Source organism: Halichoeres trimaculatus, unplaced genomic scaffold (assembly GCF_033239565.1).
Source record: "Halichoeres trimaculatus isolate MK-OKI-2021-1 unplaced genomic scaffold, fHalTri1.1 fHalTri1_scaffold_5, whole genome shotgun sequence".
Lineage (NCBI taxonomy): Eukaryota > Metazoa > Chordata > Actinopteri > Labriformes > Labridae > Halichoeres > Halichoeres trimaculatus.
Genome location: NW_027437183.1, coordinates 7,946,046 through 7,971,500, shown reverse-complemented (window position 1 = coordinate 7,971,500; position 25,455 = coordinate 7,946,046). Strand labels below are relative to the sequence as shown.

The 25,455-nt window shown below is 38.8% G+C and overlaps 1 protein-coding gene across 1 annotated transcript in view; it reads right to left on the bottom strand.

Moving 5' to 3' along the window:
• adamts3 (ADAM metallopeptidase with thrombospondin type 1 motif, 3) overlaps positions 1 to 25,455 on the bottom strand; it is a 214,831-nt gene that overhangs the window by 128,467 nt on the left and 60,909 nt on the right. The window contains exon 5 of the mRNA XM_074671066.1: positions 2,022 to 2,218. Coding sequence (XP_074527167.1) covers positions 2,022 to 2,218 — 197 coding nt within the window. The remainder of the gene's footprint in view (positions 1 to 2,021; positions 2,219 to 25,455) is intronic.

Sequence of the window (25,455 nt, the reverse complement as noted above, 5' to 3'; positions counted from 1 at the left end):
TAACTTGCAATTCATCAATATTTACGATTTTTGCGATTTTTAGTTTGCTTATTGCCAGACCATGTGAAAAAGTGAAATGATGATGATAATGTCTATAGACTGTATCAGGAGCCATATTTTTGCATGAAATGCACATCACGTAAGTCAGAAAGAAACATTTCAGCCCTTTTGGAGAAAAGTGGTAACTTTTTTCCAATCCAGTTTATAAACAAAGACTTAAATGATGAATGTGAGTTTGAAAATTTTATATATATATATATATATATATATATATATATATATATATATATATATATATATATATATATATATATATATATATATATATATATATATATATTTTTTTTTTTTTTTTTTTTTTGACAAAAAATCACAGTTTTGGCATTCAAACAAAAAATCCTGTTCTATTGTATTTTGATTTTTTCTCCCACTCCCAAAACACATATTGCTTTTTCTCCTTGAAGCACAAACATTTTGGGATTTTTGTTTTATTTCTCAATCCCACTAGATCAGAAAATGGCACTGATATGAAAAACACAGCGATCTAGTGGCGGATACTATCACTTCACTTCGTAGGTATTATGGCAAACGTAGCACCCTTTTGACTTATCTATCAAAAGACAATCAGACCTTTTAAGCTCTTGTGGGCCATATAAAATGGCGTGGCGGGCCATGTTTGGCCTGTGGGCCTTGAGTTTGACACATGTGACTTACAGGTTCCTGTTAGCCTTGGCTGACTTCTCACTTTGAAAGAGTATTTTAATGCAGCACAGATTAATGAAGCAAAATATCAAGAATAAGCCTGCAAGGATTACAGAAACAATCCTGCAGTAAGGCAAGACAAAAACAGAAGACAGAAAGGATACATGACTGAGGAGAGAAAACATAAACACAATGATGCAACACTAGCTTCCGAGCATACGCACGCTGAAGGATTATCTTTAGATGTGCCAACTGAAAGGGATTGCAGAATGATGTTTTTGGGATGAGTCCCAGACAGGAATGTATCTTTCATGATCAGGAATGCAGCCAGCGCTCTCTGCAGTCACCAGATAGCAGGTTTAACATGAAAGACTTAATAGCCCGCTGATCAAATCGATGGCAGCACGTGGATGCACATGTCTGACTCATACGGTCCCTGATGACTCACAGAAGCAGTGATTGGCTCTGTTACTTTGATTCTGCTTTGATGCTGTTTCATGTGTCAACAAATCTTAAACAGAAGAAGAAAGTGTTAAATTGCCGCCTGTCAGAATTTGCGTGTGGCTCACTTATCTCCATCCTCGTGTCGCTTGGAGGGAGGTTTGATCATCAGCTGACTGAGGAACAGCAGCAGCTCCCACAGAGGAGCACAGCTCTCCACAGAAACCCTGAGGTGGTCGAGTGTTGTCCCTTTTTACCAGCTTGCTTTCAGTCTCATTAAAGAATTTCAGCTGCCCAATAATGGCAACTATGGCCTATTTTTCCATCCACTTGAGAGGTTTTTTGGTGGGGGCTATGATGAGTAAACACGACCACTAATGCCCCTCTAGAGGAAAATAAGTGCCTGAATCAATACCCAGTGCCAGTGAAGAGCATCCTTGATTTAATGACCCACACATGTGTACACAGTCAGCGATCACCTCTTTGTTTTAGCATGGATCTTATTAATTCTGGAGAGGACACTTAACACTCTGAAGTGAGAAAAAAACACACTACTTTTCACGGATGTGCTTTGTCCAGCATCATAAGCACTTAGACACAACACGGGATTAAAAGGAAGGAATCTGATTAATACGTTGCAGGATTCAGATGCTGCAAGACACACAGAGGATGTGACTTCTTGTGAGGCATGTTTGAAAGGAGGCCTGAAAAAAATAATCAAATCTGCATCTGGATTCCCAAAGTACTTCTCTCAACAAGCTTTCAGCTTTCAATGATCTGAAAATGTAAGTATAAAAGCAGAAGACAGCACTTAGACACTACAACTATGAACCATGACACTGAAACTAGTAAAAGATAAACGCTTGGCTGTAACTTACGATATTCATGAGAGTGAGCAGATAATTCTGAACATGCTCTTTGCCGTGGAATCGAACCACTGAGTCATCAACTCCCAGCAGGATCTCAATGTTGTAGTCGTCCTCTCCGGCATCTCTACGGTAACGGCGGCGATGGACAGTCTCATTAACCTGCTGGGCAATAGAGTCCAGAGTCCCAGGTACATCCAGCTCGGGTTCTGTGCAAAAGATAAGAGAAGGGTGGTATTAGGATCAAAAACATGAAGAATGAGAAGTGATTTAGAGTTTTTCAATAAGCAACAGTTTTTTACATTTTTACATTATTTAGAGAAAAACTCTTGGACTACCTGGACCTTTTCTGAAATGACTACTGCAGTCAAAGGTATAAATAAGTACTTTTTTTCTCAACGAGAGGTCAGGGTTCAATCTTGGCTCCTGCAAGTGCAGATTTTTCATGAGCATGTCTTTAGGCTTGAGACTAGGGGTCAGCAACATGCTGCCTGCACTCACCCAGGCACCTGCAAGAACCACTTAAAGTGCCCCCAAGGCATGTTCCAAAAGCAGCACTGGTCATAATGGAGATATTTCCAGAAATGTATGTTTTCTACCATCATTTTTGTGTAAATTATTAATAATAACTATGTAATAATTAAGATTAACATGTAATCAGTCTCTTCACATAGTATTGTTACTACCATTACTGCTATTGTTGTCATTTGTATCTGACAAGTAGCCTTTTGTACCACTCATTTCCTTTGAGGTAGCCCTTGGTCTCAAAAAAGTTGGTGACCCCTGTTTTAGAACAGACTGGTGTTTCAAAGCTGTTTCAGCTTTTTGAGACCGCTTTGGCAAGCGATGGCTTCGCCACTAGCGGTTTTCTCCTTTCAAGTGTCAACAAATCCATCTGCAGCCAATGCAGATGCAGATGCAGATAAAACTAGAACAGACTGAATATTCGAGTAACTACTATGGGTTACACGTTAATACCAGCCTGTCCACTTCTTGTATGGAGTCATTTTTGCTGAATGGCCTTCATTGTTAGCTTACTGCCTTCTACTGGTCTCATGGTGTGTTGTAATTACTTTTTTTTCATATGTCATTGATTGCATTGGTATAATCTAAGTGGGTCTTCACTCTGGGGTGGAAACAAAAACACCTTTAGCTAGACAGGTTGGCCATCCAATCATCCCATCGGGTCCAAACAAAGGAACAGTCTGATTGCTGTGAGCTACAAATCCCTTGTCTCTGTAAAACGTTTACCTGTAGGTGTTCTTGGTTTTCAATTTTATCAAGGTAAGTCGTATTATGGTTAACAACAAGTTTTCTAATTCCAATAGTGATGCCTCAAGGAGGTCAGTGTCTTACCCCATGGCTCCAAGACCTCATGCACTGGGGATCAAACAATAAGCCTTTTTATTAGGTAACCACTACAACCTCTAAGCCATGCCTGTCACAGATCATTACAGACCACTTGTGTTTCACTTCACTGACTGAATGTAAGAAAACTGCATTTGTAACGAGCAGAAGAAGGCAGGAAGCAATCAATGATATTGACAACATTTCCAGAGAATTTGAGTTATATGTTCTGACAACTTCATTTCAGTGCAGCTTCCACACAGTCCATGTGTAGACTCTCTTTTAATAGATGCTGAATTTCAGTTCTCAAAGAAGAAGAAAAAGAAGAGAAACGAAATCAATCCGATGTTAACTCCGATCAAGACATAAAAAAGGATGTGTGACTTTGAGTGTATTTGTGCCCGCTCAATAACTGTTGGCATGTAATTGCTGGGAGACCCAAAGTACAAGTCATCACTCCCAGAGGTGATACTCTCTTCAGCTCTGTGGTTCTTAGATTGACAGATCGCATATTTCCCCCCTGAAATTCTGATAAAGCATTTTGGCACTACTGTCAGGATTTCTACAAATATTAAGCTGCTTCTCCTATAACTACAAATTCTGGCTTTCTGTTTGCAGAAGTTATCTACTTTTTAGCACATCTCTCATCTAATGAATGTGTTTTGGGTTCAGTCCCAATGGCAAAACCAATCACACTTTATTACTCCCATGCCTAAGGTAAAAGAGCAAGGTTGCATTTCAAACCTTGAGAAGTCTTGAGTTGATGATACCGCAATTTGAAGAGCTAAAACTTGAAAACTCCCAGGTGTAAAGAGGTGCATTGGTTTGTAATGCTGCAGTCACATCTCACACTGTGAAACTCCACTCATCACTAATTCAGACCATGACTCATTTCTTTATGAAGTAATATCACAACGAGACAAAACAATACGGCGACTTTAGGGCATTTTTCACCCTTCACAGATGATACACTGCAGTTACATAACAGGAAATCAGGAAAGAGTCCAAAGACTGTCTCTCTCGTCTCAGTTTAATAGTGGAGTATGATCTGACTTGACAGTTTTTGGTCCCCACTGAACTTTCCAAAACAGACCATGAAATTGCTAATGCTTCTCTATTTTGATAGAGTGTCCCGCCAGTACTCGGTGTTATCTTATTGCTGCTTAGCTGTAGAGTCTGAGTGCTGTCTCCGTCTGACCTTACAGGGAGCTCTGCTGATGACCAAGTCATTCATCAGATCCCCTTGGTAATCCCAACCAAAGTTAATGGCACCTGTTGACCGAATGTCTGTAGATATCCAATGCTGAAACTTGGAACTTTTTTACAGTGAAGTGCTGGAGATTAAAATGAATTCCCGCAGTAAATCTGCAGCTTGGTTGGTCATAATAGCAGCCAGCAGGAGTGTTGCAGGTTTAAAACCCATTGGGGGTAAATTTTGGCAGGAAAGGAAGGAATCATCAGGGTGTCTTTGAGTAAGTCTTTGTGGTTTCCCTGTGAACAGAGCTGCTCTGATTGCGCCTATGGTTGGTTTTGTTTATTTTAATCCTCAGTGAAGAGTTTTGCTTTTGTTGTAAAGTTTGTATTTGCTTCATTTTTAATCCTGTTTGGCATTTTGTGAAATTAAAATGAAGTGAACTTTGAGTGCACTTGAGTGTTTGTCCAATGTTTTACTTAAAAGAAGGCTCTTTTGTGACCTTCTCTATCACCACAATTTATCCTATGCAGACAGTTTCTTGTTTTTAAGAGTTGCTTGTTTATAGACCTATGCATTTAGTATTGTATCATGTTGTGTCATATCCTGTTGCACTGAATCCCATCTTGTTGTATCTGATTGTGTTGTACTGTATTGTCAATCAACAGAATCTTTATTCCCATAGCCCCAAATCATAACAGACATTATCTCAAGACACTTTCAATAAACATTTACAGGTCTAGACCACAGACTGTGAAAAAATGGACGTCATCTTGCTCGGCTCGAAGTGAGGTCACCACACAAACTGCTTCCCCTGGTGACTGGCTGCAGTATAGGTAAAAAAATCTGTCTCTCCAGTCATTCCACATGGGCTGTGGTAAAACTTTTAAAAATGAATACACCTCATAGAAATGTTTCTCTTCGACTGCTGTGGTAGTTTGAAGATATTATTTGGCTGCCTTGTATTCAATTCCTCTTTTTTCTCAAAAGTTTTGTTTTCATTAGTTGTAATAGAAGGTTAAAAAGGTTTTACCTCATGTTTAACAATGATTGACAGCTTCTGTTCTCGTGTATTTTTTCAGGGATTGTAAACTATGTCGGGAGGTAGAGTCAAGAAGTGATTCGACTCTTGAAAGAAAAAAGATTATTATTTTTGTCACCTGGATCCACTCAAATGTTTTAGATTTTTCCCTCTATTTACAGTCTATGGTCTAGACTGGGTTATGTTTATAAAATTTTATTGTAATGAATGATAAGAGATAACTTCTTCCTCTTTAATTAAGCTGCACATGATGTAAATCCTCAAAGCATTAACTTTTAGAGAACATTTATTTAGGATCAGAATTAGAAGAATAAATTTGTGTAAAATCTTTTAAAGTTGTTGAAGATCACATCTGTAAATTGTCTGAAACTACACAAAAGACTTCTTCAAAGCACATCTCTGGCTTTCATCAGAGCCTTTAGTGCACACTTAGCGTTCACATCAGAAACCTACAGGAAACTGCAGTTTGTGTCGTATTGAGGGGTCATGGCACATCTAGTGCAGAACTACCACCATTATTAAAGCAACCAACCGCTTGGTTCTCTATCCTTTTTCAAAGATATGGACCATATATTTTTTTAAACAAATTTAATTTGTAATTCACTCACTGTATTCACACCTTTCAATGCTTCCTGGTCAGCAGGGATGTAGTCACCCTGGGAGCAAAGGTATAATTGAATCAAACCAACAAGCAAAATGACCTTCCTTTTCAGCTTATTTATGACCTTCAGCTAATGGTCACAGTGGTGGTTTTTGTATTCATGAAACTCGTTTTTTTGCTCAGACTTGGGATGAATCAGTGATTGAGAAGAGAAAGATTGGTTTTGACTTCCAGTCATTGTTAAGTTGCTACTACAGCAACCTTTCAACCAGAACAGTCAAAGGCATCAGCTGAACAAGATGACCTCTGGTACTAAAAGGAGGGCTAACAAACCAGTGGGTGAGATCACTGCTTCTACACTCTCTTCCTTTTTATAGTCAGTGTTTGAAGGCCAGTACATTTTCATTCTGGTCCTCACTGAGTTTAATCTTACACCTAGAGGGATACTCTTCCTCTCGGCGATGTCCGTAACCCTCTGCCTGTACTCCTCCAGTACAGTGTTTGCCTTGAAATAAAAATTGAGTTTGTCACGGTTCAAGCAGCCCATTTGCAAACAAACCAGAGTTGGTAAACAAAACTCACATGGACTCAGAAGCAGCCTGTGTATCATAGAACGTATGGTGAGTCCCCGTGCTGCTGTTTGGAACCAATCTGGTGCCAGTGCCTTGAATTTTCTTATATTATAATCTCATTAAAAATCAGATGATTTTAAGCGGTAGTCATTGTAAACCACTTTGTAAATCAGGTGTATGGACATTTTGAGGTGTCTCAGTGCAGTCTTCCCATCAAACTAAGTGAAAATAAAACTAAACCAGCACATAAAACTCAGAGAATATATTGAGTGTGAAAACCTGAACCATGATGATAAGGTGTAGGTGTAGCAGAGCAGCCTTGAAAAAAAGGCTCATGGTGCTCTGTGAACTTCCCAGAGAAATAAATGATTAAAGCAGAAATGTAATCACTGTTTTTATATTTTATCCACATTCTGCGAAGATACTGTGCTGGGGCAAAAAGTTGGAGCTCTCAAGCCATAAATAAAAGCTCAGGCCATTTTTCATTTTTCCAGGGATGCTTAGGGCCACAGACAGGGCCAGTGATTGAGTGGAGCGGGAGCTAAAATAAATAGGAAGAAATGGCTGCCACCTCAGCCCTGGACCAACTCCTACAGTGTTGGGATTGTGGAGTGCATTCCTCCTCTCCGCTGCTCCCATCATGACACAGGCATTCTTGTGCAGCCGGCCAGCTCCCTCCCTCCCCCTCCTGAGTAAACAGGCTCTCTGAGGTCCCTACTTCAAACGCACAGGACTTCCCCTCAGTAGCGCTCCTTAAGACCGCTAGTGTGCTTCAGTCAGCGGCCTCCTCCTCCGCCTTCACCCCACCCTGGCCCACAACCCAGTCCCACGGGAGCCCCACCATGCAGCAGCAGCAGCAGGAGCAGGAGGAGATGGGAGAGGCCCCCAGCCAGCTCCTGCCCACACGTGGCACCGAGCAGCAAGGTGGCAACGAGGCCAGCCAGAGCTGCCCGCAGGCTAAAAATGGCACAGAGGTAGGCGACAGGCTACTCACCATCAGCCCTGAGTGGAAATGTACTGTGTCTGCTACTAGGATCCCTACTGTGCAGTTCACACACTCTCACACTCCAGGAGGTTTGATAGGAGAAACGACAGGCTGTGCCAGGCTGACACACTGTGAGACCTGAAGGTTGATATCTGTTAGTTCACTGATGTTCTCAACATATATTAAACTTTCTTCCATTGATTCTTTCACTTTTTCACAAGCTTGGTTCATACATTTAATACAACAGATTGAAGTTGTAGGAGTAGGTGTATAAGTGTGAGTACGAACTATGGAGACAATGTTTCACAGTACTTCGGTGAGGTCAAAACATGCCTGTGTTCTCCCCCACTGTTGTTGTTGAAAAAGTTGATATCATAAATCCCGCCTTTTCTTGATTTTGATTGGCCTGATGACGGGAACGTCTGACTGATGTGAAGATGACTTTGAAAAGTTGAACTCATTAACTGAAAGAGCTGTGAGCGCAGTGACAGAACAAAAACAATAACAACATATTCTTTTTAGGTTTAAAGCATGGACCACTAAAAAACACTCGCTGTACGCTTTTGAAAAGGGAGATAGGCAGTGCCAGAAGAAAACAAAGGCTTTAATTTTCAGTTATCTCTGAAAATCAGCATCAACTCCCTCTTTCAGTGTTCCATTTGCTGTTTGATGTTAAACTGCTGTTTCTGTGGAGTAATTTGACCAAAGTGAAACTGAAGTTAGCACAAAAAGTAAAGAAATTAGTGTTTGGTAGATACTTTATTTGTCGTAACAATGTTTCTTGGTATTAAATCTTATACTGATGTGAAGCCTGTTCATTTCTCTTTCAAATGGAGCCACATTTGTAGAAACATTCGTTTGTAGGATGAGCTACAGAGATGAGTATGTGGGTTGCACCCATGTAAAATCTGCCAAATCTTCTCTGCCAATGTGAAACAGCTGGTTCTGCCATTGACTACTGTTTTAAGCTTCCATTATCCCCTGGTGCCAAATGCTGGTTGAAGAATGAGATACTGTCTAGGAATGGGTACCGAATGTAATTTTCAAATCGCAAAGGCTGCAATAAAAAAAATAAAAATTGAAGTGCATTCACTTTAGTTTTTGTTTTGTTACTGGTGAGTAATCAGTAAGATTTTTCTACAATTAATATTTATATTTATATTCACACAGTGTTTCTTTTTCATTTTGTAAATAAATGCATCTCACATGTTGACATATTTCAGTGGTTAAGCCAGAGATTTGGTCTTAATTACATTTTTGCACCTTATTTAGTGTGAGACTCATAGAAGAGAGGATTCATATTTATTCAGACTGGTAATGATAATTACATTACACATCTACAAGGCTTAAAGTTAAACAAATCAGTCAGTATTATGCTGTGATTGTAATAGTTGAATCAAGATGTGTTATCTGTATCAATTCATGCTTCAATTCAACTCATTTCATCATGACATGTAGGCCTGGCCTTCAGGAAAGAACTGCTCATATGTTGACAGTATCCTTTGTTGTGTTGGTCATACTATGGAGCGGTTTCTTGCTTGTGTTCAGTGAATAATGTAGAAGACAAACACCCCCCCAAAAATTGTATGCCAATTCGCAATTGCAATATTAGTTAAAAAAAATTTGCAATCAAATTATTTTCCAGAACCGTTCAGCCCCAGTACCAACCAAATTCTGTCAAAAGTAGAGGGTACTGATTCATGTAAAACCAAAAGGTGCCATGCTTAGGCACCTAAACACATCCTTGTGACTGTGAAAGAGTGGAAGAGTGGGCAATTTTACTTGCTGGACATGAACACAACATTGCAAGGTTATATATTGAAGAATTTATATTTTAAATTGAAACAATTACATTTCATTATTAAATAAATTGATATTTTTTACCACATATACACAAAAAAAGCACAGAAAATTGGTACCATTGAGTACCGATACTAATTGACAGCTACCGGGCATCGGTACAGTACATGTGAAAGGTACCCATCCCTAATACTGTCCCACTGAAGCCGCTGTTTGTTTGCTAAACTTCATAAACTTCATTAAACTTCAATCTTTCGATGCACCAAACAAGAGTCAATAGCAGAAGATTTGGCAGAGAAGATTTGGCAATTTTATTTCATGGGCGCAACCCACACACTCAGCTCTGCAGCTCATCCCACAAATGCATGTTCCCTGCAAATGTGGCTCAATTAAAAGGAAACAACAGACTTTACAATTGTTCAACCAAAAACACAGTCTACCAAACACGAGTTTCCTTACTTTTCGTGTTAAGTTGTGTGTTACATGTGACATAAACGGAAATATATTTGTACTGAGATGAGTTGTTTTTTGTCCAGTTCTTGATCAAATTTACATTTTATTTGTTGGGCTTCAAATGCATGAACATAGAAAGCTGAGCTGTGTTTAAATGATGGGGTATTTCAAGAATGGCTCTATTTAAGGAAAATAATGTATCAGGGTGTGATAAAGACGAAATGCAGCATTTTTTTGCATGAAAAAGAAGCAGTAATCCTTTTATCTGTCGTGTTATGTGTATCAGGGTTGGCCTACATTCTCTACTGTTGTCCATGAAGCGATACTAAAACACACATCTAAAATGGGGATGCAAATTTGCATAAAATCTACTCTGTGAGCTGAAGCTAATTCGTCTCATGGGGCAAAAGCAGTGAGGGGTGAGACAAAGTGGAACAAATAGTCCTTCAGAGGGAACTCTTTGGGCTGATTTTTTATAGTTTGGTTGAAACAGTTGGAAATGATGTCATCGACAGCTCAGCTTCAAAGTTCAAAGTAGAACAAGCCATGTTAGGGGCTTTATGTGTTACTGAGCTTGATGAGCTGATGCTCTGACAAAGGAGGGTTCATAGATCAGAAAGATGAATTCATAATCAGACAGCTTGCATATAAAGCAGAAGGGTTCAAGCAACTCCAGGTCAAGGCTTGAAAAACTGAATCATCACCCTTTAGAAAGACAACCAGAAACGCTGCCTGCAGAAGTTTTCTTTTCTACAATTACCCATTAGCATATTCTGCTACACAAGCAGGTGCCAGATACTTTCTTCATCTGAACACTGAGTTCCTCGGGGAGCAGCTGGCTGAAAATGGGCTAAAGTGCAATTTAATCGACTGTGGAAAAGAGCAGGAACATGAGTGTTAGGAGAGCATGTTAGAGCATCACCCAGGCTGCTGCTGCTCAGAGGAGGCAATCTCAAAGGAGTTCATTTAACAAAGGAGAGGATAAAACACTGCACAAAATCATTTCATGACACGTAAGGAGGCCCAGGCTGCAGCAAGTGACAGCAACACTCAGTGTCAAGAGGCACGTATCAAGTCAGTAACAACACCTTCAGGAGGGGTGTGATAGACTGACCTGTCCATGTCACACCATGAGTATAAGACGTGATACGGATACTGTAAAAAGCTACAGGGTAGCAGGGTTTTTTTTGGTTCCAGTACAATTTGATAAGAAGAACGAGGTAAGAAAGTTTGGGGACGAAAAGGAGCCACATACTGCAGGATGACTTTCTGAAAAGTCTCAGAAGAAGAAAAGGGGACAGGTTCATCTGGGTCCAATAGGAAGAGAGCTGAATAGACCTATTCAACAGGGAGGTCGGCAGTCACCACTAAAGCAGCGTCTGGGGCACAGAGCTTAGAAAGAAAAATCAGCTAGGTTTAAACTCTGACAGCTGTAACTCACTTAGTGAATTCATTCCGTCTCATAACTGCATTCAACCTGGACTAAATCACATTTTCAAAGAAAGTAAAAATCTGTCTGAGAATTCACTTTCTCTGAACTCACTGAGCTGAAAGCCCGCAGAGCCTTTCAATAAGTTCTTATACTTTTGTTAGTATAAAAGTTAACCTTCCTGTCCTTCAATACTTCCATAGGTTCAATAGAAACAGGAAGTGCTAACAAAGCACCAACAGAGAAAAAAAACTGACAAAGCCACAAAAAAGATAATGATAGAGGTGTTCAAAGTTAATATACATTTTCAAAGCAAATAGATTTAAAAAATTGCATTAGGGATGGGCATTGAAAAGTAGTAATTGATATCAATGCCATTATCAATTCTGCCTATCGATCAGATTCTGTGATTTTTTCTGTACAAAAAAGTAGCTTTTAAATTTTCTGTGTCAACAACATTTAACTGAGTTTAAGTAAATAACTATGGCACTGGTCACTGGATCAGGATATCTCTGGGCGTAAACATGCAGAAACAGGTAAAAAAAAAATGCACATGTGATGTTGATGTTCTGTTTTGTAATGTATTATTGACTCAAGCAAGCCATCTAGTGTCTCGAAGTGGTTTTAGCATTACTCTGAGTTGTTTAGAACCTTGCTGTAGTTATGAAGCCAACCATTGGCTTGCATGACATTTTGAGATCTCAGTGTTATTCAAAACTTTGATGAAAGTTGAAATTCTATTCTGAAGCCAAAGTTATACTGTTGTATGCTACCTGCTAGCCTATCAATGCAATTTTCTGTATATATTAGCATGAAGCTAACGCTATTTTGTTTATATATCTTTTTTGGTAAATAAGGACAATTTTACCACCTAGAGTGTATTGAATGGGAATATCCTGTGAGACAGTGATGTACGTTTCTTTGTGCGTTAAGTTCTTCATTAAAACTTCAAGCTGAAAATACTGAATCAGAGTTTTCTTGGAAAACGTTATCTAACTGCTAAGATAGCTGAGGCAGAGTATTCATGTAAGATCTGGCAGCTCTGGAGCAGTGTAAAGAATAGATAAAGGAATCATTAAGCACAAAGGCTGACGATATCAATCGATTGAAACATTTCTTATCGATTCACAACAAGAACCTGTTTTCAATGCACATCCCTAATTGCATTCAGTTAAAAATCATACCATTCAAATTCACCCTTACCCTTTCAAATTCAGTGTAAGTACTCGACTCAGTTTCTAGCACTGCGTGTCTCAGCTTGTGACCTTATATGGACAAAGCATTACCTTCTCGCACCTTGCTCTGTAAATGACCTTGGATTGATTCCTGATGAAGAGTCTCATCCTTTTCTCCTTTAACACTGAATTATTCATGTGAATCTTTACCATAGAAATGCAAATAAAACTTGGTTTCTTGTCTTAAGTGACCTTTAAATCATGTAGTCTGACACCCCACGGCAGCAGTAACACTTATTAAATGTTACAATAGGGACAGAATATTGATAGTACCATTTTACTTTTATAGGTCATAAAAAGAAATAGCTGTTCATTTCATCCTATTTCATCACGTGATAAAAATCCCTCTCTTGGGTTTTAAAGACTATTAAAAAATAATGTTCCCGATGATACCAAAAGAAACATCCCAGGTATATTGCCAGAAACAATCCGGTGAAGCAAAGCCCAAAATCAACCCCAACACACACAGATCAGACGAGCAATAAACCAACCACCACAGGCATTTCACCAGACAGTAATGTGTGCTTGGTCAGCTCTAACACTGAGACACAACAGATCCTGTAATAGAAACGTGTGGCAGCTGTTCACAGGGCCGACCATGCTGCTGATGAGGCTTTCTTTTCCTACCATATGTCTTTATTTGAAATCACAAATAGTCTTGTACATTTACTCTAATATTTGAACGCACGTGTGTCCAAAGCCATTAGCACAATAAATCTGTCCAAGTTGACATCTTATATTGCAGCAGCCTTGAATAATGACCTCTGTGCTGTTTGTTCAATATTAGTTTTATAGACATATGGGTCAGCTGCCTGGACCAGGTGGCGAACACTAAATTGAAATCAAAATTACCTCAATATGCAGCTTTATCATGTCCACAGTGCGATGGTTCCAGCAGGAGATGTGAAGCTGCAGCTGATTTAGTGTTGGCAACATGCTTCCTGTCATGTAAGGTAATTTTTGACTCCCTGTGGCACATAAAAACCTGGGATAATTACACTGGGTTGTACAACTGAGGCAATATTGTTTTAGCTCTTTTTTTTCCTCCCTTTGTCTCAATAGAGCTGAAAATGAGTAGGGACAGCAGCAACAACAGCCGCCTAATTACCAGCAGCACACCACAACAAGAGAAAAGATGCTGGCTGAGGTGTTTCACATGTTGGAGCGGGGGTACAGGTTTGTGGTTCTGTGCTGGAGCGTGGTGCAGATTGTAAAAGGTGTGTTTGTGTCTATGTGCATTCTCCCAAGCCCACCTGAGGCTCCAGAAACACTATTAAGAGGCTTGTGGGGAGCTCAAAGCATAAAATTGAAGCCAACACTCCAGCTCCCACTGGGCTTTAATATTAAAGCATTGCTAATGATTTCTGTGTCTTGGCTGCTGTGCTGAAGAAAACTGAGCTCAGGATCTTTAATTGCATAGAGTAGAGGACAATTTACAACATAAAACTTCCTTAGACAGCATAAAAAGCAGCACCCTGTCAACCTATATTTTATTTATGGTTATACCTTTAGCATCATTAGCCGTGTTTGTAGAAGCACTGCTTATATAAAACATAGCTAACACTGAAAAATCACAAGGAGCAGTCAACCAACCTCATAGCTGCTCTTAATCTCTACAGTGCTGTTAAGCATATTCAGCTCATTGTGTGAGTTTTACAGCCCTTTATTCCACTTCATTATTCACTGCTTCTGAATATTTCCCTTGGGGAATTTTATAGACCACATAATTGCACTTCGGCCTATACATTAGTCAAAAGATAAGAAAATAAGAAAAGCTGTATAAACCAGCTACTGGGATCAACAGCAGAAATCTGCTGAGGTGACCAAAAATGCTCCTGAAGGCTGAATAATGTAACCAACGAGTCAAAACCTACCTAGATGATCCCTTTAGGTCATACATATCAAGTAATGTCACTTTTGGAAAAGAAAAACACTTAAAACTGGATTAATTCTGTTCAAAGTAGCCATGCTAGCTGCTAGCTCATCCTGTAGCCATTTATCCTTCTGTAGATTCTGAAAACCATTTAAAAGTCTACTTAAATTGCTATGATTTATAAGAAAACACCTACGATAGTATGCATTACTTTACCTTAGTGTCAAGGCTATTTATGCTAGTTCTCCAGGTAAGCTAGTGAGCTGCTCTGGTGACCTAAAACATTGGCCTCATCTCTTTCTTATTCAGCATTACTGACGTACAATCAGCTCCTTAACTGTGGAATGAGTTACTCACCCACATTAAAATGCCCCAACCTTTAAAACTTAAAAATTTCAATTTAAAGCTCATTTTTATTCCTTGGCTTGGACTTGTGTGGTCTATTTGTTTCTTCTTCTTCTTCTTCTTTTTAAATGTACTACAAAAAAAAGATTGGACTGGATTCAGCAAGTGTAAATTGTTGTTACCAATAAATTAGGGCTGAACAATTTTTGTAAATAATCGAATCGCGATTTATTTGGACCAATATTGCGACTCCAATTTACCTTGAACATTTTTTTTTTTTTTGGAGGGGGGGGGTGTCTTTTGCATGATTTATTACAAAAATTTAATAAATCATGTAGACATGTAATATTTTTGCCAGAAAAAAACAGCAATCTTGACTTTTGCTGGTTTTGAGAAAGAAGGAGCACAAGTTACTTTGTCCCCTCCAGGTCTGTGTACATGTAACTTCTATTTTAAATTTTATTTTTTTTAAATTGCAGACTCTGCTATTTGAAAATTGCACCCTGTTACATTGCGATGTCAGTTTAAATTTGATTAATTGTTCAGCCCTATAATCAATACAACCCCGAACTCAATAATTTAATATTTTCAAAACAACTTAGAATGTTAGCTTGTTAGCTGCTAGCTTTATAACTAAGTTCGCTAGCTTCTTCTTCATTGGTGGAAAATGCTGTACAATATCTTATTTCCATTTCATAATCTATTGATGTTAACAGGTTTTAAAAATGAAATCACAAAATGGATCAACACTTCTCATTATCAGAATGAAAACAAAATAGCATATGGGCAAAACAGTTAGCTGCTAGCTTCCTACTTAACCCTGTTGGCTGCCTACAAACCCTGTAAATCTGCAACAAGTCAACAAGCATCCATCAATTAATTATTAATTAATTATGAATTATTAATATCTCTATCCTTGCATTTGAGAAATAACTTATAACAGCCTCACCTGCACGGATACAGCCTATCGAATGTAAGAACTACCTTTGTCTACCCTGAAGTAGTCTATGAACATATATTTTTTTAAATAGTAGAAATCTACACAGACTGCCTCCACTAACAAAACACTAAAACCTGAATGACATTGCCAAAACAAGTTGTAAATTCTTCTTCTCAGGCCATACATTTCTACAGCAAAATCAATGCAGCACTGGGCCAGAGAGAGTAGCTAGAAAAATAATGCTGATATATTTGTGCCAAACCAAGGTTAGGGTTAGAAATTTATTCTGAACTACAAAACCGTTTTGAATTCTGGCACAAACCATTTAAGCTGTACATTAAACTGCTATCTTAAAGCAGGATGGAGCCCAGCCAAACCCAGAAATAATGTACCAGGCGAACAGACTGAGCAGTAGTACATTTGATTCTGAGTCAGGAGCCAGACCTGCAAAAATCACTTTAACTAGATGAGCAGAGACAAACCCATTCAAAAAGAGCAGAGCCAAGCTCTATGATTGGGAGCACAAACTGAGACCGGGCCATGTTTTTAAATGTCTTACTTGAGCTTAACAGACTTTGCCACAGGAGTAGATCTGAAGACCAGAATTTGTGTATTTGAGTGGAAGTGGAAGTCGGATAGAAACAGGGATTCATTAAAGCAGAGTTTTACTACCTCATTAAATTTCCCTTTAACCACCTGACAGAGGATTCAAGGTTCAAAGTTAGTGTTTGACACCAAAGTGGAAACCATGTCAGCTGCTTGATTATTGTGCTGAAAAAAAATGTAGAAAAAAATCAAGAATATGATGTACTCGAGGATTTATGAGACAGCGGGAAAAAATGAGACACTTCTGCTAGCACATACTTCAGCAAACAGACCAATGGTGGTAACTGACAACTATCCAATACGTTGGCGTTCAGAGTTGTTATTTTGCAAATCAGGTAGATGCAGAGTTGATAATGGACTTGTGGATGAGCCAGTTCAGCTATGATTTAAAACATTATTGGAGTGGGTGAAACAAAAAGGAGAAGTCTCCTGCCATGGGCAGAAATTGCACCCAGCACAGAACATAAACATACATCAGCGAGACAACAATGAGCACTTCTCAGCTCTGCCTGCTATTTAGTTAAATCAAATGAGCATATTTGGCGATGTAAAAGGTCTTTTTGCTGAGAACATTATGTTAATAACCTTTCCTTTTTATTGCACTGACATTTTACATTACCCTCGAGGGCATAAGGATCTATGATTCAGAAAGGGCAATGATAATGACAAGTCTTTGTCTACATGGCTTTTTGGTTTATAGTAACTTCAGCAAAGGCTAAAAGTGAGTTAAGCAGGCTGCTCTTGAAAGCAAGTTATTTAATCAGCAGGTTAGCGTTTGACCAAAGCTGCTGATTGACCACATTCTGGAATCTACTCTACAGCTCTATGATTTTCTGTTTGTTGTTACTGCGATCACAATTGAGTTTTACAGAGAAACATGGCTGTTCAATTGCTTCCTATTCTTTCTTTGGTCATCATTTTAACCGAGATACCCCCAAAATCCTTGTGCATGTGGAGTCCTTAACAATAAACAAAATATTGACTCTGATTCAGGTTTACACTTTAAAATCTGACATTAATGTACTTGTCAAGAGTTATTCACATCTATGCTGGCTGTTTAGATCATCAAAGCTGCTTTTGGTGATCGTTGGATGTTACAACACAGGATTTCACCCTGGGTCCTGGGCTTCATTTTAACGTCGTCAAATAACGGACTTCATTCAACATAAGCAAAAAGTGTTTGGAACTGACGTCTCTCACAAAAATGCTTCAAAAAGGATGTCAAATGTCTCAGTTTCCACTTGTTTTCTTGTGATGGGATGTACCCTATGCACATTTGAATGAATAAAGCCAGACAGGAGAGTTGCTGCTATGTTGACCTCTTTAACTTTTCACCTCATGGAAATTTTTTCATGTGTTTTGAAGCCTCTAACTTCCTGCTGATGCTGATCAAAGTTTGCTCACTTACGTCTCTTGTGTAATGTGGAACTAAGTCAGCCAAATCATCACCTCAGTTACAAACACAGGGACATGTGTTTCTAAGAGGATCAGGGTTCATCTCAGGTCCTCTTGGTTTTTCCTTGGGTATTAGATATAACGATGAACAGACCTGGAGTATGAGAAATAGACGTGGCTGGGAGTTTTGGTCCATTCTCAGGTTAGGGCCTCATTTACAAGAAAAAAAAACGCATTTAGCAAATTTTGTTTATGGTACTGCCCCTTTCTTCTTCTTTTAATGGGTTATTTCTTCAGGCTTGTTATGCCTTTATTTAGAGGACTGTGGAAAGCGCAGGAAACAGGCTAGAAGTGGGGAGTGATGTGGGAAAGAGGCCAGAGGTAGGGTATGAAGCTCAGGCCATTGCTCAAGGGCTGTGACATAACAAATGAGCCAGAGGTCCCCAAAGTAGAGGGGTGGCAAACTGCCTTTTAAAATTCAAAGAATATTCATATTGCATATTTCATCCATAACTGAAAAAAATATAGGTCAAAGTTCAGGACAGTCCAGCTGCTAATGTTACATTGAAAAAAGTAAGTATAGAAAGCATGCCATCAAAAGACAATACAAATTGGTGGGCACCAACTCCTTAATGGGCAGAGAGCAGTGTTTTACCCAGACAATGGCACTGTAATCCAGATAAAGCTTCCTCACAAATGTGCAGTCACGAGTGTAGCTAACACCATCACCAAGTGCACGCAGAAAATTTACCCCCATTTGTTTTATCAAACAAGCAGCTGTTTTTGTTTGACAAAGCATGCTTGGACAAAGAGGGACCTACTTTTTAACAGCTAATTTCCCACAGCATCAAAATCAGGCATTTAAAGAAAATGGTGGTAATACTACCAAGTAAATAAACCTTCTGTTGTTTGTAAACACTCCTTAATTTAGGCTTGGCTTCAGCAGCCACTACACAGACACAGCATGTAATAGACTTTGCTGGATGCAAGAAAAAAAAGACAGGGAGACACTTACAAATCCCCCAAAACCGAGGGGAACCTATATTCTAGATATTACGGTAAGTGTGGTAGAAGTAGAGGACAGAGTGCAAGCCTGCTGTTTCTCCTGTTCCAAAAATATCTTTAAACGTAGTTTCTCTGTGTACTACTTGTCTGTGAATACTGTTTCTGAATTCTTAAAGGTAAAGTTGATGATTATTTCATTAAAATTTGTTGAAATTTGAGGTATGTTAATCAATAGCTAGCCAGGCAGTAAGCTAGCTGTGGGCAGTATGACTCAGCATTTTCAATTATGGCAAACCTGTGGCAAACATTGTGCTGTCTCATCTGTTTTTGCTGATTTCTGATCCAGTACAAGAGTGGTGATTTGTCAAAGATTTTATATGTCAAACTTTTATATGTCAAACTTTTAATAAATCTTAACACAAGTTCCAGCTTAGGCTAAATGTTAAACTCCTAACTAGCTCATAACATAATGTAGTTTGGCATGAAAGCAAAGACTGTGTGATAGTATCTTCTTATCTTTGAATGAGTCAACATTTTTATTCTCTATGCTGACAATTTCCTGCTCATAAAAGTCAGAGTCCCCTCCTGTGACTGCTGATGTGTTGTGGTTGGTGTTTAGTCATAGTTCTTCAGAATGAGAATATCAAACTGGAGTAGGGTGTGTTTGTGTGTGAGTAAAGAGAGGCAGAGAGGCAGAGGGGGAGTTTTGGAGCAGACAACGGTGGGCCTTGTTGGGGTCGGTCGGTTACAACATGCAGCAAACTTAGGCTTCATTCATGAGAGGGTGCGAACTGCCTTTTTGGAAGAAACGCTCACTGTATTTCCTTTCAGGGAGTTCAATATATTTTAGTGACCTGCATCCGTTTTTTTTCTCTCTTTCTCTCAAAGAACAAACAACCCAATGTCATCGTCAAAAGGTCAAGTGACAAACTGTTTCCACTCTCTCCCTGCCCAAGTGGGCTGATAAACACAAGGAACCTGAAGCAAATGATGTGAGATTGTGAATGGATGCTATTTTTACCTCTCTCATGAATGGGTTTTCCTGTTTGTGTTCACTTATCTGGCAGAATATCCTGAAAACTAGTCAACAAACTGTTGAATCTAGAGTAATGAGTCAAGGAAGGACTGGATCCAGCAGAGGTTATTCTAAGGTAAAGACTGTGTGGTCTGTATCTTCTTTGAATTTTCCTTCTTATATCTTCTTGTCAGTGAGGTTAATGAGAAGCAAAAACATAACCCTTTAAGGAAGGGAAATAAAGAGTAGCATTTAACATTTGGAGGATAAAAGTCTGCAGAGTTTCACCACTGTAGCTGATGTCCCTGATGAGTTTTTCCAGTCTGGTGGATGAGAGAAGGTCCAGACTGAAAGAATGAGGCAGCCAGACGGCACAAGCACCTCATCTGCCCCTTCGCACTGCTGCTGAGATTTAGGAGCTTCCTCTGGATTCAACTTGAACGTGTATTTGGCTGTATTGGCTGCTGACTAACACAGTGATAATAACATAGGACTTTAAGATTTTGATACATCAATATTTTAATGTCATGATATGGTCGATAAGCTTTTTCATATCTTTTCTAAGGAATCATCAAGTCAAATAAAACACCAAGTCTTCATTTCAATAACTTATGTAACTTTTGGTATAACGTCCAGAGATGTCTGCACCAAGACTCTCTTAAATCTGTCCGCAGTGTCTGCTTGATGCTCACTCTTTGGCTGAGTTGTGGCACTGGGAAGCCCTCAGCACTCGCAAACTTCTCAGGAATGTACCGGCAAAATCCTCCAGTCTGTGAGACCAATGAAGTCTACACACTCAGGCTCAGTCAGTGACTATTTTTGGCTCAGATCTTGGGGTAATTAAGTCCAACAGGAAAGTATGTGACACCTTTTAAAGAGAGAGAAGATCAATTGCAAAGCTTTTAAACTGAAAAGGACAAAATCTGGATTCTCTCATCCACAGTGGAAGTGTTGAGGCATCTTAGAAATTCCTTATTTCATATTCTTTGATTTCTTCTCCAGATTATCTTGTCTTGGCCAGGCCGTCTCCAGTCGTAGTGTATTTAATCATTTCTTTGATAACTATGTTTTTCAACGTGAGACTCAAACAGTCTTCATTCCTGTTGGTTAACAAAGTGTTAAATGGATTAGATGTATGACAAATCATTCGAATACCTTTTTTTAACCGTACAACTCTGCAACTCTACACTGCAACTTGTATGCTTACATATTAAAATCTGTGTTAACCTTCTTTTTTTTTCAATTTTTTTTATTTAGATTGATTTATTGTATCTTATTTTTAACTGCTTTTTAATGTCATTTTAATCATTTTCTTTTAATGTTTTGCTGATTTGTGTCTCTGTGAAGCACTTTGAACTGCCATGCTGAAATATGCTACATTAGTAAAGTTGCCTTTCCTTGCCATTCACTGTTCTGTGCAGATTTCACTTGGCACATCTCCCGACAGACACTGAGATGTCATTCAAAGTTGTGGAAAGACAGAGGTACATAAGATGGGGTCTGTTTTTAAAGAGGCTCATTTTCAAACAACTCAAACTCACAACTCAACTCAAATGCCCTTGAAATCATAATTTAAGCCTCTGTGTCTTCATGATCCTTCCCAACCTTCCAGAGCCCAGCATTCAAGAAGCCTCCTACACTGTTACCATGCAAAAAAGTTATGTCTCTCTCCGAAATATGGCAAACTTGCTCTTTTAAGAAGATTCAAACTCTGAGGGATGACAAAATAGTCTTTTAAAGGGAGTCTTTAAGGCATTCAGCATTGATTGCAGTGACACCTGTAGCCAGAATTGGTACTATCTTTTTCCACTGTTGTAAGGACGTGACTCTTGCCAAGGTGTGCATTTGTTTTGGAAACAAATAAACTGAGAACAGATCTACTTTTTATTCTCTTTAGGATTTATTCTCTTTGGAGAACCAACCAACCAAGAAATAGCACTTAGAAATACATTTTGGTGCTGTAATCTCATTTTAAATCATGGATTATTAACAGGCAAATATATAAAAGTAAGACTATTTCAAGATCACCTATTGAGTCCTCACAGGGCTCGAAAGAAGCATTTTAAGAACCAAACCAATAAGAAATCAATCCAAGACTGATTTTTTTTTTTTTCAAAAGATTTAAACCACCAGCACATTGATATTAGTCCTGTGTATTATGATGTGACCACATCTTCTGTCTAAAGAAAACTTTTACAGTACTTCTAGCAATTAAATTTTGCTATTTTCTAAATCACACCTGTTTATTTTGACCTGTGAGGGCAGTACAGGCCGTTCAGTTCCTGTCACTGATCATATCCAAGAGGAGAAATCACTGCTTACAATAACAACACTTAATCATAAGACACTTTCCCTTTGAAGTTGCATGGTGTAATTTCCACACATATGGGCAGTGTTACTTTGGCTCTCAGACTCTTACACAATACGAAAACACTGGAATCAGGCAAAGAAAAAACCAAAGTGTTGCAATTCTCAGGAATGCTAAACACACAAATCGTATTTTTGTGTTCACAAACAGCTGTAATCCTGCCTCTCTGGACCAGCATTTCTCAGCAAAGGACGCCGTGGATGTCGCATCACAACACGCAGCAGGAATTCAGAGTATTTGAATCCAGCTCACAGACAGACTGGATGGAAAGAAGAGAGAGACGCTCATGATCTCCTTCCAGCTGCCATGTGACGTTTGGAAAGCAAACTTCATGAATCACAGCAAAGAACACAAGTGAAAGTCTCTTCCTTCGAATTGTTGCTCAATGCTTCCAGGGCCTTTCCATCCTCGCTTCGGATCCTGGCGCAGGCTGGAGTCACTAATTATCACCAGGTTTGAAATGGAAAGAAATCATCACGCAGGGTTCAAACTCCTGAAGACGTGAGTCAGTGTAGATTATAACATCCCATCTCTGCCAGCTTGTTATGCAAGAGAGGAAATGCTGGAAATATCAAACCAGGAATGATCAGCTTTGTTGAAGCCACTAAAAACCTCAATCCATATAAGCCTTTGTAGTCCATGTAACTTCAGAGTTGTATCCACTTAATAAAAGGACATAGAGATATCGCCAATAAGCTTTTATACATTTCACATTTTGCAATCAACTCTTACAGCCCAGCAGCTATTAGCATTAGCATGTCCTAGAGCTGTGGTGTGTAGATGTGTGTTTACAGCTGCAGGTATGTGAGCTGTTTATAAAGTAAACTGTTTATCCACAGCAGGTGTTCAAAGAAGGTTTGCTTCTGGAATAATACGGAACAATTTCCCCTCTCCACGACCAATTCACCACAACACGCACCTTCCTCCCAGCTGGTCACCTGTGTCAACTTGAAGAGTCTTTTTAATCTCACTATCACCCCACAATATTTATATGCTCACCAATAGTGTTCCAGCCTTTTCTTTGAATGCAGGATCATGAAGTAAAGGAAGTGTTCATGTATCCAGTGTACATTATTTTTTTTCAGCAGCATCTTTGGGGTAAAATAGCCTCATAATGCCTCTTTCTGCTGTAAATACTGGTATACCGGTTGCAGTAATGTATGGGACTCTTGAGTTGAAAAAGACAGTAATAAATACCCTGAATTTCATGGTGCCTTTGTTGAACTTATAAGTCCTTTGGTAACTTTTTTATGATTTGTAATTCATTTCATATTTCTTGTTTTTAAATCTCCACACTGACCTGTTTCTCCACACATGGCAGTTCTTATTACTTTTCATGTTTTAGTCAGATTACTCTGGTATTTATAATAGATGATAAGGGCCACTAATAATTTGTTAGTTTGTTTTGTTTTTTTGTCTGAGAAAAAAAAAGTCAGAATTTCGAGATTAAAACCAGAAATCTGAGCTCAAAGTCAGAATTCTGGCTTTTTTTCCAAAATTTTGGCTTTTTTTTCAAGCTTTTAATTTTAAATTATTTCTTCGTTATCCCTGTGCTACATTATCATTGCCACTATTACTTTTATAATTATTTTGATTATTTTAATTTTCATTTGTTTTTTTTTTCTGTTAATTTATTTGATCTATTTTATCAATTTTATTATTAAATTTATTCAATTTTAAGTTCATTTTGTTTTATCTTATTTCAATTATTTTATCATGTTTTATTTTGATTATGCTAAAACATCTAACATCAAATCTAATGTACTTTCTGATTCTGTTTTTTTTCAGCTAATTATTTGAAATGACTTTCTCTTCTACTGCTGTAATTCATCATCCCTCTGTTCTTTGATGAAGCATTTGAATGTAAGAAAGCGGCTTTCCAAATAAAGATGAGTTTGATGTTTGAGTGTGATGATACTGACAGACACTGTTTACCTCAAGACTCATGCTGTCAGGATTTTAAGAAATCTTAAGCAACGCTCAGAGCATCTTTAGTCTCCAATTATTCTGCAAACTCTCTCTCTAGCACACGCACTCATAAACACACACACTGATTCAGGGTGGATGTGGAGCATTTCCACTCACCTCTGACACCTCTAAAATTACTTTTGTTTACAACTCATTAGCAGAAGCATCCTCCTGACAGCACAATACACACACCTGATGACCTTAATGTTTTTGAATCACATCAGGTAAATTGCTTCTCCTATCTCTTAACACACCTCACACATCCACATGCTGTAATCTAACAGCCTCCAGCCTCCTGTTGGACAATAAGAATCAGATGGCGATGTAGTTTTTTTATGAGCTCTTTACGCTTGAAAAGAAGGGTGGAGAAGGTGCAGATGTGTTGTTTTATGTTTCCAGAAGCAGGTACCAGTGCAGAAAAGTGAAATAATGACACAGAGCTGGTGAAGTGAAGGAAAGCATTAGCTTCTTCTGAGGAATCATTAGCTGTTATCACAGGACGTCAGAACCAAAACAAGTCATTAAAAGACACTCGGCCCAGCAGATAATGAATGCACACACTCTTCCTTAGGCTTGCAGTGGGTAGCTTTGTGCAGATGCAGAGAGCACCAACTGTTGTGAAAGGACAGCAGAAGTTAGATTATAGCACTTTCATATACATTACATTTAATGCCCTGAGTGCAGTGGTACGTAAACATAATTTTTTACCCTAAAACAAAATAAAACTGTAACAACAGCAGCTGTAGTAAACAGTGCTACATTCATCAGTGCATGAATAAAGCTAAACAAGAAGGAACACTGAACATCTGGCACACACTAAAGAAACGGCCATACAAGAACAACTGTAGCATTAAATAGTTCAAGTAGCAGAGTCGTAATACTTGAGAAGTGTTCACCTGCTGTGATGCACAAACAAACAAGCTGAATGTGACAGTTTTTCCTCTTCCACACTGAAATCTGAGCGGTGCTTCCTTTTCTTATCTCTTGGAAAACGCTGACTGGATTTAGGTTCAGCTCTTCACAATGAGTCCCATTGTTGGAGTGCAATCTCCTCTTCAAAACTGCACTATAGTATCAGAACTCATCCGAGCAGACCAGGATTACCTGCAGGCTGTTTTTCTCTCTCTGTGAGCAAGGTTTCAGAAGCTGGGGGATGTACACACACAGCACAGTGGAGTGCATCTCTGTGAATGACTCAGTGAGTTCACACAGTCATGGTGATTTGTAAAGAAACCAAATGACAGACAAAAAAGAGAGTAAGCTTTGTCAAATTTA